This window comes from Lonchura striata, chromosome 1 (genome assembly GCF_050655825.1).
Source record: "Lonchura striata isolate lonStrDom1 chromosome 1, ASM5065582v1, whole genome shotgun sequence".
Taxonomy (NCBI): Eukaryota; Metazoa; Chordata; class Aves; order Passeriformes; family Estrildidae; genus Lonchura; species Lonchura striata.
This window is the reverse complement of record NC_140703.1, coordinates 19397609-19411355: the sequence shown is the minus strand read 5'-3', so window position 1 is coordinate 19411355 and position 13747 is coordinate 19397609. Positions and strand designations below refer to the sequence as shown.

The window sequence follows — 13747 nt, the reverse complement described above, 5'->3', positions numbered from 1 at the left end:
GCAATTCTTCCTTCCCTGGCTCTCCCTTCCCACCCTCCACCCTGTTTCCCCTAGGCCTGGGTGTCTCCTGGCGGCAAGGATGACATCCCCACGATATCCCCCCTAGATGGCATTTTGGGAAGAGCCATGTATTTCATTCCCACTCATTTCTGTAGGAGCTGTTCCTCAGCTGCTGGCTTTGAGCATCTGCCAAGCAAAGGAGATTTGTTGAAGCCTTCACCCCATTTCTAAGGCATCCCTTTATTCCCATCACTTCCAGGCTCGGTGGTGCCAAGGGGCCTGTTCACTGGACTCCAAGGCAGGGCAGGATCTGGTAAGATCCAAAGAGAACTCTGTGTGTCCCCTCCTCTTCAAAAACATTCCAAATTAGTGATTCCAGTATCAGGAACAACATCCTGAGGCTATTAGATGTGACCACCTGAGCCCGTGCAGCCTTTGAAGCCACCACCAGACTTTTTGGAAGCTGATTCATTTCCCTCCCCCCCTCCCAGAGCTTTATTGTGGTTCGATTTTTTCGGTCACCTTCTCCCATGGGTCCTGTCCAGGCGCTGGGTGCAGGGCTCCTCCCTCCCTCCCTCCCTCCCTGGAGCCAGGTGGACACCCACAGATCAACCGGATTTCTCCAAATCTAAATATTTTGCGCCCTCTCCTGGGTCCGGATGGCGTGGCCCGGCCCTCCCAGTCCGTCACCTTCCTCCTGTCCGGGGACAGATGGGAATATCACGCTGGGGTTGTCCCTCCAGCCACTGCTCTCGCAGCCCCTAGGCATTTTGCCCTTCCATTGCAGGACCCCAAAGATGCATCAGAAGGGATTTTGGCGTGGATGAGCTCAGGGCAAGGGAAAGCACGGGGCTGCCTTTTCCTCCTCCATCACATTCTGTGCCCCAACCCAGAGTCATTGTCACTGTCAGGACAGGGAGGCAGCTCCTGCAAAAACAGGTGGTTTGAGCTAATGCTGCTGCAGGATCCCTCTCTGTCCCAGCCCAGCCGTGATGCTGAGATCTCTGAGCATCATCCAAGAGCCTGTGACCACTCTGGACACCCTCCTCAACCTCATGACAGCAAGGAGACACACTGGGACTGCCAGCATGGATGGGTGGTGGCCAGGTACATGAGGAGAATCTGTGTACCTTCAGGGAGCAAGTCAGGATGGAGCTGCACACTTGGCCAGATGCAGGCAGCCAAGCTGGAGGGGTGCTCAACCCTGGAGATTTGAAGCAAATTGCTTAAATCCACTTAGGTGTGATTGTTATAAGCAGACATGAAAAATGCAGTTATCCACATATATATTTATATATATACACTGTATAGATACATACACCATGTTGAGGCAGAGAATTTCTGCACTGCAGAGCCTGGGCTGGGCCACAAACCTCCCTCTGCTTGGATATATTCTATGTCTGTACATACAGTGGGTGTATACACCCATGTGAGAGAGAGCAGGGAGTTAATTCTATACATCCTATATGTTAGAGAAGACTGTAAGAGTGATGAGTGGTGCATCTACCTCACAAATCCCTCCTCGCTGGGAGGGGGCAGCATCCCAACAGAGACTGGGAGAGCAAAGTTCAAGCCCCAACCCCGTGGAGAGCCCAGGCATGTATGGTGACATGGCCAGGACATTGAGTAGCTTTCTGTGGAATGCATCTTTCAACTCTGGGCATTGTGTCCACCTGTGGTGGCTCTGATTGTGGTGGATCCTGGTTAGGAGGTGACAGCAGGGCACTACTGACACCAGCATGGACCAGATTTGGGCTAAGCAGGGAGCTGGATTCAGGTGAAGGTCACCAGGCAGGTGACAATGCTGCTGGCTTGTGCCTAACCCAGCCCATGGTTGTGGCTTCAGTGGGTAATCCAGCATGGGTGTTCCAGTTGCCCTGATGTCCCCTTTTCCAGTTCCCAGTCCATCCAGGGGTGCTTCTCCACCATTTTGCAGCACCAGCAATGCTAGTGAGCCTGTGTCTCTTGCTGGTGTGGCCTCATTCTGGGCACTGGGGGATAGAGATGTCCCAAAAAGGATGTTACACAAAAACCACCCGTGACACTGATCTTGAGCTGGAGAAACACATGGCCCCATAGTATGGGCTGAACCAAACCCTCCCCAGCCTTCATGCTGTCCCCATCATGGAATTTTTAATTAAGTATGGGGACAAATCATCCCCCAGCAGCTCATCCTGAGCCAGGGATGTGTCCTCCATGGAGCTCTATATTGTTCTCCACACTCCCAGTGGATTTTTATTGCATTGGTGGCTTGACCACCAAGGTGCTGAGGTGCTCCAAGAGAGCAAGGGAGAGGACAGTAGATCTACTAGATCTGTGATGGGGTTAATACTGCACTACTGGATGGAGATGGATCATCATGGATCCAATTACCAGGCTGGAGATGGGCTGAAAGTGCTGAAAGTTTGGGAGATGCCATCCTCCTCTCCTCCAGCATGTCCCCAGTGAAGCCATCTCTGCTCCGTGGAGCTTAGAGCCGAAATTGCTCTGTGCCTCGGTAGCACCAAGGTGGCCTGGTCCCTGCCTAGGAGCCATAGGTGATGCAGTGGTCGTGCCGCCACTTGGAGCTCATCTTGTCGAGGAGGTAGCGGGTGCTCTCGCGGAACTTGCGCTGGGTGAAGTAGAAGAGGATGGGGTCGAGGACGCTGTTCATGCTGGCGAAGGGCCGCGTGCACTTGTAGGCGATGGCAAAAGCCTGCAGGGCTGGGCAGGGCAGGACGGGCGAGGAGCGAACGATCAGGTAGATGGTCTTGGTGAGGTGGAAGGGGAGGAAGCTGATGGAGAAGACGATGACCACGATGATGACCATACGCACGGCTTTGTCCTTCCTCTTGTGCACGGCCAGGCCGATCAGCTCGTCCTTCTGGCACAGGATGCGGGCCATGCTGCAGTAGCAGGCCAGGATGGCCACGAAGGGCAGCAGGAAGCCGGTGAAGGTGAGGGTGATGCCGTAGGGGAAGTAGGCGGCGGAGCGGTCGGGTGTGCTCAGGTCGTAGCAGACGGTGCGGTTCCTCTGCGTGCCGGTGGAGGCGAAGACAAAGGTGGGCAGGCACTGGGCGATGACGATGAACCACACGGCCGCGCACACCAGCCACGTCAGCTTCTTGCCCTTCTTCTTGTGCCACGAGGCCAAGGGGTGGCAGATGCCCAGGTAGCGCTGGACGCTGATGCAGGTGAGGAAGAAGATGCTGCCGTGCAGGTTGGTGTAGAACTGGAAGCGCACGAATTTGCAGGTGAAGTCCCCGAAAGGCCAGTAGTCCTTCTGGGTGTAGTTGTAGATGAGGAGGGGCAGGGAGCAGACGTAGAGCAGGTCAGCCACAGCCAGGTTGAGCATGTAGATCGTGTTGCGGCTCAGCGCCTTCCGCGCCAGCCAGATCTGCCCGATGACCACAGCGTTGAGGGGCAGCCCCACCACGAACACCACCGAGTACACCAGGGGCAGCAGGACCTGCTTGAACTCCTCGTGGTAGGTGCACGAGTTCCTCCCGGTGCTCGTGGCTGTCAGGTTGGCCATGGTGGTGTTTCCAGCCGTCAGTGTCCCCTCAGCTGGTGTGGCCCCTCTGCGGCACCTGTGAATGTCAGAGGGGACAGCTGGTGACTCATCTGCCTGGTGTCACGTACTCCCTCACAGGATGAACCCGGACTGGTGATCTGCAGGTTGGGGCAGCCCCCAGTATGCACAAAGGATGGGGGGTGGAGGGATGGAGAGCAGCCCTGAGGACAATTTGGTGGATGGGAAGCTGGATATGACCCAACCATGGGCAATCATGGGCAGCCCCAAGTGCCCTGGGCTGATCCCCCAGCCTAGGCAGCAGGGCAGGGGGGATTCTGCCCCTCTGCCCCTATGCTCAGGTGAGACCCCACCTGCAGAGCTGCCCCAGCCCTGGGAACACAGCAGCAGCACCTGGAGCTGCCGGAGAGAGCCCAGAGGAGGCCCCAGAGCTGCTCCAAGGGAGAGCTGGGATACTCAGAGAAGCTGTGGCATCCCTGGAAGTACCCAAGGCCAGGCTGGGCAGGGTTTGGAGTATCCTGGGCTAGTGTGAGGTGTCTCTGCCCATGGCAGGGGGCTGGAATGAATCTTTAAGGTCACTTCCATCCCAGACCCTCCTGTGATTCCAAGATTCTAAGCCACAGTGATGGATTTAGGGGTCTAACAAGAAGGTGAAGGCAGAGTGAGCAGGACAGCACAGGACAGCGTGGTCGTCACACTTGCCACCAGCCCAGTTCCACTTCCCATGACACTTATCCCGCACAGAAAGGTTTGCACAAGGCCGAGCCGCAGTCAGTCCCCTCCGGCAGAGGAAATTGCGGCAGGATGCTCCGGTAGCCGCCGGCACGGCTTCCTGCGCCTCTGCAGGGGGTGCCAAAGCCCTGCGGCCAGCCGGGCTCAGCCCGGGAGATGCCACCCGCACGGAGCCCAGCGCGACCCTCGGGGGCACTGTCAACCCGTAATTAGCACGGTGACAACGACCCCAGAGCTTTTCAGTTTAGTGGGCTCGGAGAGCCCACCCAGCCTCCTCCGGGCTGCTCTGAGCAGGGCGGGAGGAGATCTGCTTTCCTCAGAGGCTGAGAGCAGCGTGACAGATGTGGTGGCACAGCCGCATGAGCCCCCTGCCCAGCCGTGTCTGGGCAGCATCTGTCCCGCTCCGCCCGTGGGTGCCACCCGCGCCCGGCGGGCGGCAGGTCCCGGAGGGCTGCTGCTCCTCGCTCCCCTCGCTCCCTGCCCTGCCCTGCCCCGGCTGCAGCCCTGGCCGGAGGCACAGCCCCCGCTTCCCCTGCTGCCCTGGGCACAAACCTGCCTGGAAGGGGGTGGCCACTGGGAAGGGGAAACTGAGGCAGGGAGGAGGTGCCCAAGCTCCAGCCAGAAGCATGGAGCACAAGGCACCAGGGAGAGAGAGACAAACGAGTCCAGGGGTCACCCTGTCAGCTTGTACCCCCCATTTCAGGTGTCTGGGGATTCAGCAGCCCCCAAAGCATAGCCCAGCCGTGGTGTCAGTGTCGGGGCACAATTTTGAGGCTTGTGAATCAGTCCCCTGGCTGCTGCACACACCTCCTATGCCCCTACTACCCTGCTGAGTCCCCCTGCACCCCCATTCATCCCATTACACCCTGTATGAGTCCCTCTGTCACCTCACTGAGCCCTCATCATCCCCCAGTGCCCCCCTCAACCCTGCTGAGCCCCCCTGTGTCCTATTGAACACCCCACTGTCACCCCAGCTCCAGCAGTCATCTCTCCCACCTCCAAGCCCATAAGTGCTCCAGGGCTTGAACTTCCCTATCCCCTGGCTCACCCAAAAGCTCCCCTGGCTCCCCCCAAACCTCCCTCAGGACTCAAGGTCAGGGCAGCACCCACAAGAACCTCTGCCACTCCCCAGTGTCCCCACCAAGGACACTGGGGACAAGGTGGCTGGGAAGAGGGGTCTTGTGGGGCCTGGGAGTGCCTCTTACCTCTTGGGGTGCCCCGGGGTGCTGAGACCCACAGCTCTGCTGGCACTTGGCACATCTGTGGGTGCTGTGCTCGCCCCATTGAGCAACACTTCCCTTTCCTCTCAGCAGCAGCAGCCCCCCAGGGAAACGGGGAACAGAAACCCAGCTGGCAGGAATGGCTCTGCTGGGCACTGCAGGGCTGTGGCACGGCACAGATGCCACCAGGGTGGGGGACACTCCTGCCTGTGGTTGCCAGGATGTGGCTGGTTCGGGTCATTATGGATTATTTGGTTTTTCTGAAATTTTTTTTAATTTTCTCCTCATTTTCTGGCTGCTTTTCCTTATTTTTGAGTCTTTCCTCCATTTTTGCCTCACTTCCCTCATATTTGGCTCTTTCTAAGTGTGGGCAGACGTTAGGGACAGGGAAGTCCCCTGGCACTGTGGCACCAAGAGGAAGAAGATGTTCCAGCTGTCCAGGTGCTGCAGTAAAACAAGGGAAACTGAGGCACAGGCTCTGAGTTTGAAATGAACATATTTTCTTTTCAACATATTTTTCCCCCAAAACACCCCTTGGAGGTGTTGGCAAGGACCTGCTAAGGGCCATGCCCAAGGCTACCTAAGTCTTCAGTTACCCAAAAAAAGGAGAAGCAGCCAAAAAAGAAGGGATCACTCCCCAAAAAAAAGGCAAATTAGGAAAAAAGCTCTCTTTGTAAGAGGGAAACAGCACTGAACCCCCTTGCTGCTGGGTTTGGGGGGATGGAAAAGCTGGAGGAGAGGAGGAGAAATCCTTCCTGTTCCCAGGGAAAGGTCAGACATTGGGGAATCCCCATCCCAACTGTATTCAAGGCCTGCAGCTGCCCAGAACCCCCAGTGCCCACCAATTAATGAAACCACACCGAGACCCTCAGCCTCAACCAGTTTCTGTGCCCAGGGCATGCTCCCACCCCATTGTCTGTTGGCGTGGATTATCCCAAAAGTCCCTTTTCTCACCCCAAAACCCCATGATGGGACTCCCTGCCTGCTCTGGGGGTGATGGGGCTGACACCTCCCACATCCATAGGAGCTGGTACCTTGCCACCACACCAATGGACACTTGCTGAAATCCACGGGAAATTAGACTTTTAGGGGGAAAAAAAAGGGGTGCCTGTGGTGTTGGGAGGGGTCAGGATGGGGTCAGCCTCATCCTACAGGTTTAAGGTGCCTGCAGAGGAGGAACAGGGATCAGGAAAGAGAAGTAGGTCTGCTCTGTGGCCAGATGGAGAAGAGATTAAAAATAATCATCACCCGCAGCTGCACGTTCCCCCTCCAACCTCTTTGCTTTCAAACCGTGCCCTTCTCCAGTGGAATTAACGTTAATTAACACCCTTCTATTGATTTGGAGAGAGATTCTGCAAGCTGGATAAAGCAGAAAAAGCTTTTGGATGTTGCTGCCCTGGGTCCCTTGGAAATCTTCCTCTGTGGTTTATCCTTCCCACCCTGGTCTTTGTGGCTGGCTGGCAGGGCTGGAAGTCTGGGCTGGGTGGAAGTGAAAGCTCCAGCTCAGCAAATTTCAAAGAGCATGGAAAGGGGAATGGTCCATCCTGCATGTCACTTGGCCAAAGCCACCACATCCTTATCCCCAAACGTCTCCTGGCTGGTGCCAAAATATCCTCAGGTGCCCATCTGCCCAGTGGGGAGTCAGGCTTGGATGTTTTAAGGGAAATCTCCATTTAGTGAAGCCTGAGAGTGTAACAGTGTGGAAAACTTGGGAATTTTGGGGTTCTAAACATGGATTGTTGGGAATGGGGCAAAGGGTGGTGGCAGAGACGCTCTGTTCTTGGGTGAGCACCTTCATCTTCCCACATTTTGCTTCCCCATCATAAATCAGCACCTTAGGGAGGCTCTGGGCAACCTGGGCTGCAATTCCATGCTGGAGACAGGATGATGGGGACAGAAAAGGTGCAATGAGCTTTCCCAGTCTCAGCTGGCCTATACCTCTATGCACGTAAATATAAATACAAATATAAACACAAACATATACCTCTGTACATAAATATACCTCTGCATATCTCTCTACATATATATCCCACTACATCCAACCATATCTAGGCTCTCCACACACACACACATTTATCTTTATCATCTTTATCATCTTTATAATATTTATAATATTTATCATCTTTATAATATTTATCTTTATCTTTATCTAAATAAGTATAAATTATAAATATAAATATAAGCAGAACCAGAAGTATAAACATAACCATAACCATAAACATACATCTCTCCACTCACATATACAGACTATACACACAAGCACACAGAAACTTCTACATTCACAAATATATGTCCCGGAGCACATGGAGTCACACTCATGTTGATACATAACTCCACCCATATATACAGAAATGTATTGATACAACTATACACACATGTCTGTGCAGACATGCTCATATATAGGAATATATCTGTATCTCTAGATGTCTACATGGACAAATACATATAAATATATATAAAAGGTAGAGGCCAGGCTACCAGCACCCATAGCAAAGATGCCAAGGAAAACCAGGTCCCTGCAGCAGATTTAAGGACATTTATGTGCTCTGGCACAGGGCTGATCCCTGTGGATGCCTGAGGGATACAGGCACCCCAGACCATGCGAGCAGAGGGACAGGGGAGAATCCACCCTGCACCAGCCCTGCCAGGGGAATCACGGTGGGATTTTGAGCCCTGCTCCATGGTAAGAGCTGCCAAACCTCCCCAAGGGCACTTCCTTTCGGAGTGGCTCTGTGATCACACCAAATCCCAGCCAGAAGCACGGTTGTTCTCTGGCTCTGACCCCATTCTCTCCTGTTCTGCCTCATCCTGCCCAGTTCAATTCGATCTGTTTGGGTCCAGTCCTACCCAGTTTCCCCCCATCCTGCCCAGTTTGGTTTGATGCCATTGGATCCCATCCTGACGGGCTCAGCCTTGCCCCTCGGGTCTGACCCTGCCCGGCTCACTCTGACCCACTCGGATCCCATCTTGCCCAGCTGGGTCGGACCCGTTGGGTCCCATCTTGCCCTGTCCAGTCCCATCCGCCCGGCTCACTCTGAGCCACTGGGATCCCATCCTTTCCCGGTTCGCCTTGTCCCGTTTCCCCCTCCCCGCTGGCTGCACTTACCGGCAGCGGGATGTGCTGGGAAAGAGCGGGTTCGCTCTCACCCCACAAGGTCCCATCTGCCCGGGTGGATCTGACCCTGTCGGGTCCCTTCCCACCCGGTCCGGTCCAGTCCCATTTTACCCAGTTGGATCTAACCCTGTTGGGTCCCATCCTGTCCGGTCCAGTTCCATCCCGTCCTTCCAGCCCGATCCTTCCCGCTTCACTCTGACACGCTTGAATTCCATCCTTTCCCGGCTGGGCTTGTCCCGTACTCCCGATACGCGGTACTTACCAGAGCGTGATGCGCCGGGAGGCAGCGGGTTCACTCTGACCCCTTAGGGTTCCATCCTTCCCCCTCCAGCCCCATCCCGCCCGCTCCTGCCCAGTTCACCAAGATCCCATCCTGCCCGGCTGGGTCTGACCCTTTAGGGTCCCAACCTGCCCGGTTCACTCTGAGCCTGCTGGGTGCCATCCCGGCCCGCTTGGGTTGGTCCCGTTCCCACCGTTCGCGGCACTTACCGGCAGCGGGATGCGCCGGGAGCCCGCGGCACGGAGCGCTCGCAGCCGCCCCGCTGCCGCCGCCGCTCCGCCCCGCTCCGCCCCGCTCCGGCTCCGGCACCTGCGGGAGGGCCCGGAGCGGGCTGGGGAGGGGTCACAGCTGCACGGGGGCGAGGCAGGGCGGAGAAACGGCTGGGCCGGCATGGGGGGCTCCCAGGCAAACATCTGGCTTAGAATCATGGGCGAGCATCTGTATCAAAGCGGGTGTCCGGGGAATTCCAGCGGCCCCAGAAGTGGGGTTTACAGCGTGGGATGCCCACGCACTGGGGAGCAGCTGGACTGTCCTGGCCCTGGGTGTAGGGGACAGGGTCTCCCTGCGGCACCGGGTCGCAGCCGAAGGGGTCTATGCCTCCCGTACTCATTAACCAGGCAGTCAAAGCTCCGGGCTTCCTGAGCAGGGCAATTAAAGAGCAATAAGGCAAAGAACCCCGGGGGCACGGGCTGGGTATGGAATGGCAGATGCATAAACAGCACTGGGATGCTGATATTCCACTGGACGATGGGCTTGACCCTTCCTTTCCCTGGGAGCCCTCCAGAATGCTTCCCTGCTTTCTTTTGGGGGGCTTGTGGTGGGTCTCAGTGGATGTGGAAGAGAAGGAGGTGTTGAAGGCATTACCCAGATGATGGAATTTCATATGGGAGGCTCCCCAGTGTCACCTCACTAAGCAGACACCCAAATATGCCTGGGTTGGGTTGTACAGAATGGATGGTGCAGTGGAATGAGGCATCTGAATCCTGCTGCTGTGGACAATATGGGCTTTCATTGATCCTGGCACGAGCCCAGGGCCAAGTTGGGCAGCGTGGCCACAGGAGAGATGGGCTCTGGCAGGATCTGACACGAATATTTGCAACCACAGCCAGGCTGGAGCCATCCTTCACATCCCAGGGCTGCCCAGGCTTGTGGGGTTGGGTTGGTGATGGCTCGGTGCCCTTGTGAAATTCCCCACTCCCTCAGCCTCCACGGGGAGAGGAAAATGGGGGGGGAAATGTGCTTTTCCCCAGAAAACACACCTTGTGTGAACAAGCCCAACATCTGTGGATGGGGAGCCCAGGACTTCCCACAAGCATCCAGGGAATGCAGCTGAGGATGGATGCAACTCGTTCCCCTGATGAATTGACAGTGAGGTGTTAATCCCACCTCCAGTGCTGCCTCTGGCTTTGGGGAAGGCTGGTGTCCTCCTCCCTGCTGGTACGGCGGGTGTCCTTGCAGGTCCTCAAGGTGAACAGCCGGCTGTCCTGCTGTGGGGACACTGTAAATAGTGGCGGGAGTGTTAAAAAACAGAAAATATAGTAGTGGCTCCTGGCTGCCTGCCAGCTCCAAACACATCCACCGAGCCACAAGCCCAGCCCTAGAGCACCTGGAATTAATGGGAAATCCCCGAAAATGACATTTTTAGGGGCTGATTTGGGATAGGAGAGGCAAATTTGGAGGCAGTAGCTGAGTCTAAAAAAAAAGAGATTTGAAGCAAAGTGTAATACCAAAGGATCATTGGGAAAAATAAGTGGGGAAAGGGACTAGCCTGGGTTCCTCTTGGAGTTGGACTGAGTGAATTAATTCTTGGCAAAAAGGCCTGGCACGGTGGCTGGGTTTGAGTTTCCGAGCCCCTGGTTTCTGTTCCTCCGGCTGGATGTTGCCAGTAACTGCATTAGCTCCTGAGTGCAGGTGACCTTTGCTACTGCTGCTCCCGGGGGTAATTGCACTGTCCCACTGCTATCCAGGCTTCCAGCTGCCAGCAGATCCCAGCATGGCTGGATGTAGACAGGAGCCTCTGTGGTCAAGGCCAGGAAAGCCCTTTGGAACTGGCACTGTAGTCTTTAACGGCTGCAAAACCTCTTGAAGGTGAAAAGCAGCATATTTCAAATGCTGAAGCTTTGTGAGGGCCTCGGGGCTGGGATGTTCCCACCAGCAGACACTGGCTGTCCCCATGGAAAGGTTGCTCAGAGCTCTCAGGTTGCTCCCCAGCACAGACATGCAGGGATCAGGCTGGGTCCCTTTGCCTCGGGCTCCGCTGCATCTCACCAGACCGGAGATGTCTTGCATGAAGAATTTCATTACATCTAAAAACTACTTATAACGGAAATGGACGTAATCTCCCATGTCCTGACAACTCCAGCCTGCCAGGGTGGTGGATCTGGTTGAGCTTGCTCATGAGGAGATCACATTTGATGACAACTTTCTCTTTTTAAACCAGCTCAGAGGATATAGTCACCCCAGACTCCTCCATGGACATCTTCTATCCCAGCACCTTTTGAGACCCTGGATTTTTGGCAGAGAAGGTGTTTGGTGCAGAAAGTCTCATCTCCTGAGGTCTACTTTGATGGAACCCTGCACCTTCTTGCTGCAACCAGAGTTCAGCACAGCCAGATCAGCGCATCCAGCTGGGAAGAAGTCAGACAAGTGCTCTCATTGCTGGACTTCTGAGGGGGACAAACTGATCACCTCCCGGTGCCATGAGGAGTCCTTCACAATTTGGACCTTCACAATTTGTGGTTATCTTTCTCTCTTTGAGGACAGAGCTGGGGTCTGGGATGGGGATGTCTTGAAACTTTTCATGGTTGAGTGGAAACCAAATGCCTCCAGGTTGGCCACAATCCCTCCTTTGGTTCCTTGCCCTCCATCCTGAAAACCCTTAGGTTTCTGCAATTTTTAGTCTATGTGCAATTTTTAGTCCGTGCAACAAGTCTGTGCATTTCCATAATGGGAATTTTAAGTATTTTCTTAAATCACATTTCAGGTCAATTGAAGTTATTTCCTCATTAATACCTTTAAATGCAGCGCTGTTGACTCAGTTTGCCCATCCCCTTGCCAAGGGCTGTAAGGATGGGGCCTTGGGGATTCCTGAGAACCCAAAATAACTTCAAGGCATGAGGCATCTCCCAGAGGGACCAAAGCCTTCCAAGAATTCAAACACAGAGCATGGACCATTTGCTTCCCAGGAGAACGCAGAGATCTGCTGAAGTCTTGGGCTGGTTCTCCCATTTCTACAGGCAGGTCCATCACATCCGGCCACCACAGCAAATATTTAAAACACACTTCTCTGTTCCTTCCACTGCAGAGGAATCCAAAGTGGACATTTATTTTTGGGGGAAAAAAAATAAAACTCTCTTTCATGTCTGGCATCGCTGATGATGTTTTCTGTGGGGGCTACTCATATGTCTTCACTTCTCCCTTTCGATTCCGCTTCTCAGAAGATCACGCTGTGCCCTTGAAGAAGATGAAAGGGGAAAGGCATGTCCAAGTGATTTATTTTTTTAATTCCAAGAATTGGTCTTTTTCTTACAAAAAGGAAAACACTTTGTTTTGCTTTTTTTTTCCTTTTTCTGTGGAAGAGCAAAATTATGAAGACAAGGCAAAATTGAGTCACAGTTTTGTCTTCCGTCATTCACAGGTGGGCAAAAAAAGAAATTCCACCAGTGCTTGAGGCTTGCTGAACTCAGCTAAACCAAACATGACGGTAACATTTTATAGGAAGATTTCTGAGATATCCCAGCTAATAATACCCCTTGATTCAGGTATAAAAGGTTTTTCTGCTCTGCTTGCTGGGAGATGGCTGAACCACCACTTGTTGGGGTTTTTACCAGGAACAGCCCCACAGAGGGATGGTTCCAAGCCCTCCATTCCCGAAGTGGAATTATTTCCATTTCTTCCCCCACCCGATCTACTAGAAAATCCCTTGGATCTGCTTCTGTGCAAGCAGAGAAGGGCTCAAAGCTCTGGCAAACCCACTCAGGGCTTGTAGTGGGGTTTGCTTGGTGTTATAGGCAACATTAGGAGCAGGAATCAGGGGTCTGGGGCCAGCTCAGTGCCTGGGGTAAGGAGGGGGCCAGGAACAGTTTCCCAGGATGGGCTGGGTTTTTTGATGTGGTGCTTGTGCAGCAGTGCTGGGAGCAGCATTACCTTGGCAGCACCTTCTAAACAAAGCTCAGAGCAGAGTCAGTGCCCAGACATTTCATCCAAACACAGGGGGAAAACCATAACAAGGAAAATACAGTCCTGGGGGGTCCTGGCCATCAATTATCTACATTTGGGCAAAACCAGGCAAGGCTGCTGGACCTTCTCTTTTGATGTGGCTTGCACGTGACTGGGGGTTTGCATGGATGGGATTTGGCTGCCTGTCCAGCACAGGAGTGTGGCCTGGAGATGCTCATGGATGTTCAGGAGATGCTGATATGGATGTTAGGGGTATCTTTGGGGGGTTGTAAGACCATCCTGAGCAAGGAGGTCTGTGCTGTCACTGCTGGGAGTGACAGGGTGGACTGGGGAGATCCTGTGATGACCTCTAGCTGTGCCTCAGTTTCTCCAGTTGCACAAAAGAGCGAGCGCCCAGATTTCAGCTTCCAGGTAACAGCTATAAAACCCTTAAGCAGAGCGTTGGAAGGTTATGTCCCACATCTGACACAGGTAAAACCTCCTGGAGCAGCAGGCAGGGCCCTCCTCCCCTCAACCTGCCCATTCTGTGCCATCTGGGACACCTGAGACCTGCCCCAGCCAAAAATGTTCAAGCAGGTCCATCCCGTCGGGGATGTGTTGCAAAACTCAGGCAGGGGCTGAGTTCTGCACCTCAAGCAGGGAGGGAGGAGGGGAATCTGATGGGAAACAAGATCAGCTCGTTGCCCTGGATCTTGCGTGTGCTGGCAGGC

General features: G+C 54.3%; 1 protein-coding gene across 3 annotated transcripts; it reads right to left on the bottom strand.

Annotated features, from left to right (window-relative positions):
- Nucleotides 1-1269: 1269 nt before the first annotated feature.
- Nucleotides 1270-9165, bottom strand: P2RY6 (pyrimidinergic receptor P2Y6). 3 transcript variants are annotated; one of them, XM_021550102.3, is made up of 2 exons: nucleotides 9068-9165; nucleotides 1270-3569 (listed from the first exon to the last, which is right to left on the bottom strand). In XM_021550102.3, the coding sequence occupies exon 2, from the start codon at nucleotides 3512-3514 to the stop codon at nucleotides 2525-2527; it is 990 nt and encodes a 329-aa protein (XP_021405777.1). In that variant the 5' UTR covers nucleotides 3515-3569; nucleotides 9068-9165; the 3' UTR covers nucleotides 1270-2524. The 3 variants fall into 3 exon arrangements, with proteins under 3 accessions (XP_021405777.1, XP_085446968.1, XP_085446962.1); XM_085590842.1 differs by lacking the exon at nucleotides 9068-9165 and adding an exon at nucleotides 8841-8859; XM_085590836.1 differs by lacking the exon at nucleotides 9068-9165 and adding an exon at nucleotides 5449-8818.
- Nucleotides 9166-13747: the final 4582 nt, after the last annotated feature.

Coding starts and splice junctions, on each gene's coding strand:
- P2RY6 (XM_021550102.3), bottom strand. CDS start 3,514: ATGGCCAACCTGACAGCCACGAGCACCGGGAGGAACTCGTGCACCTAC.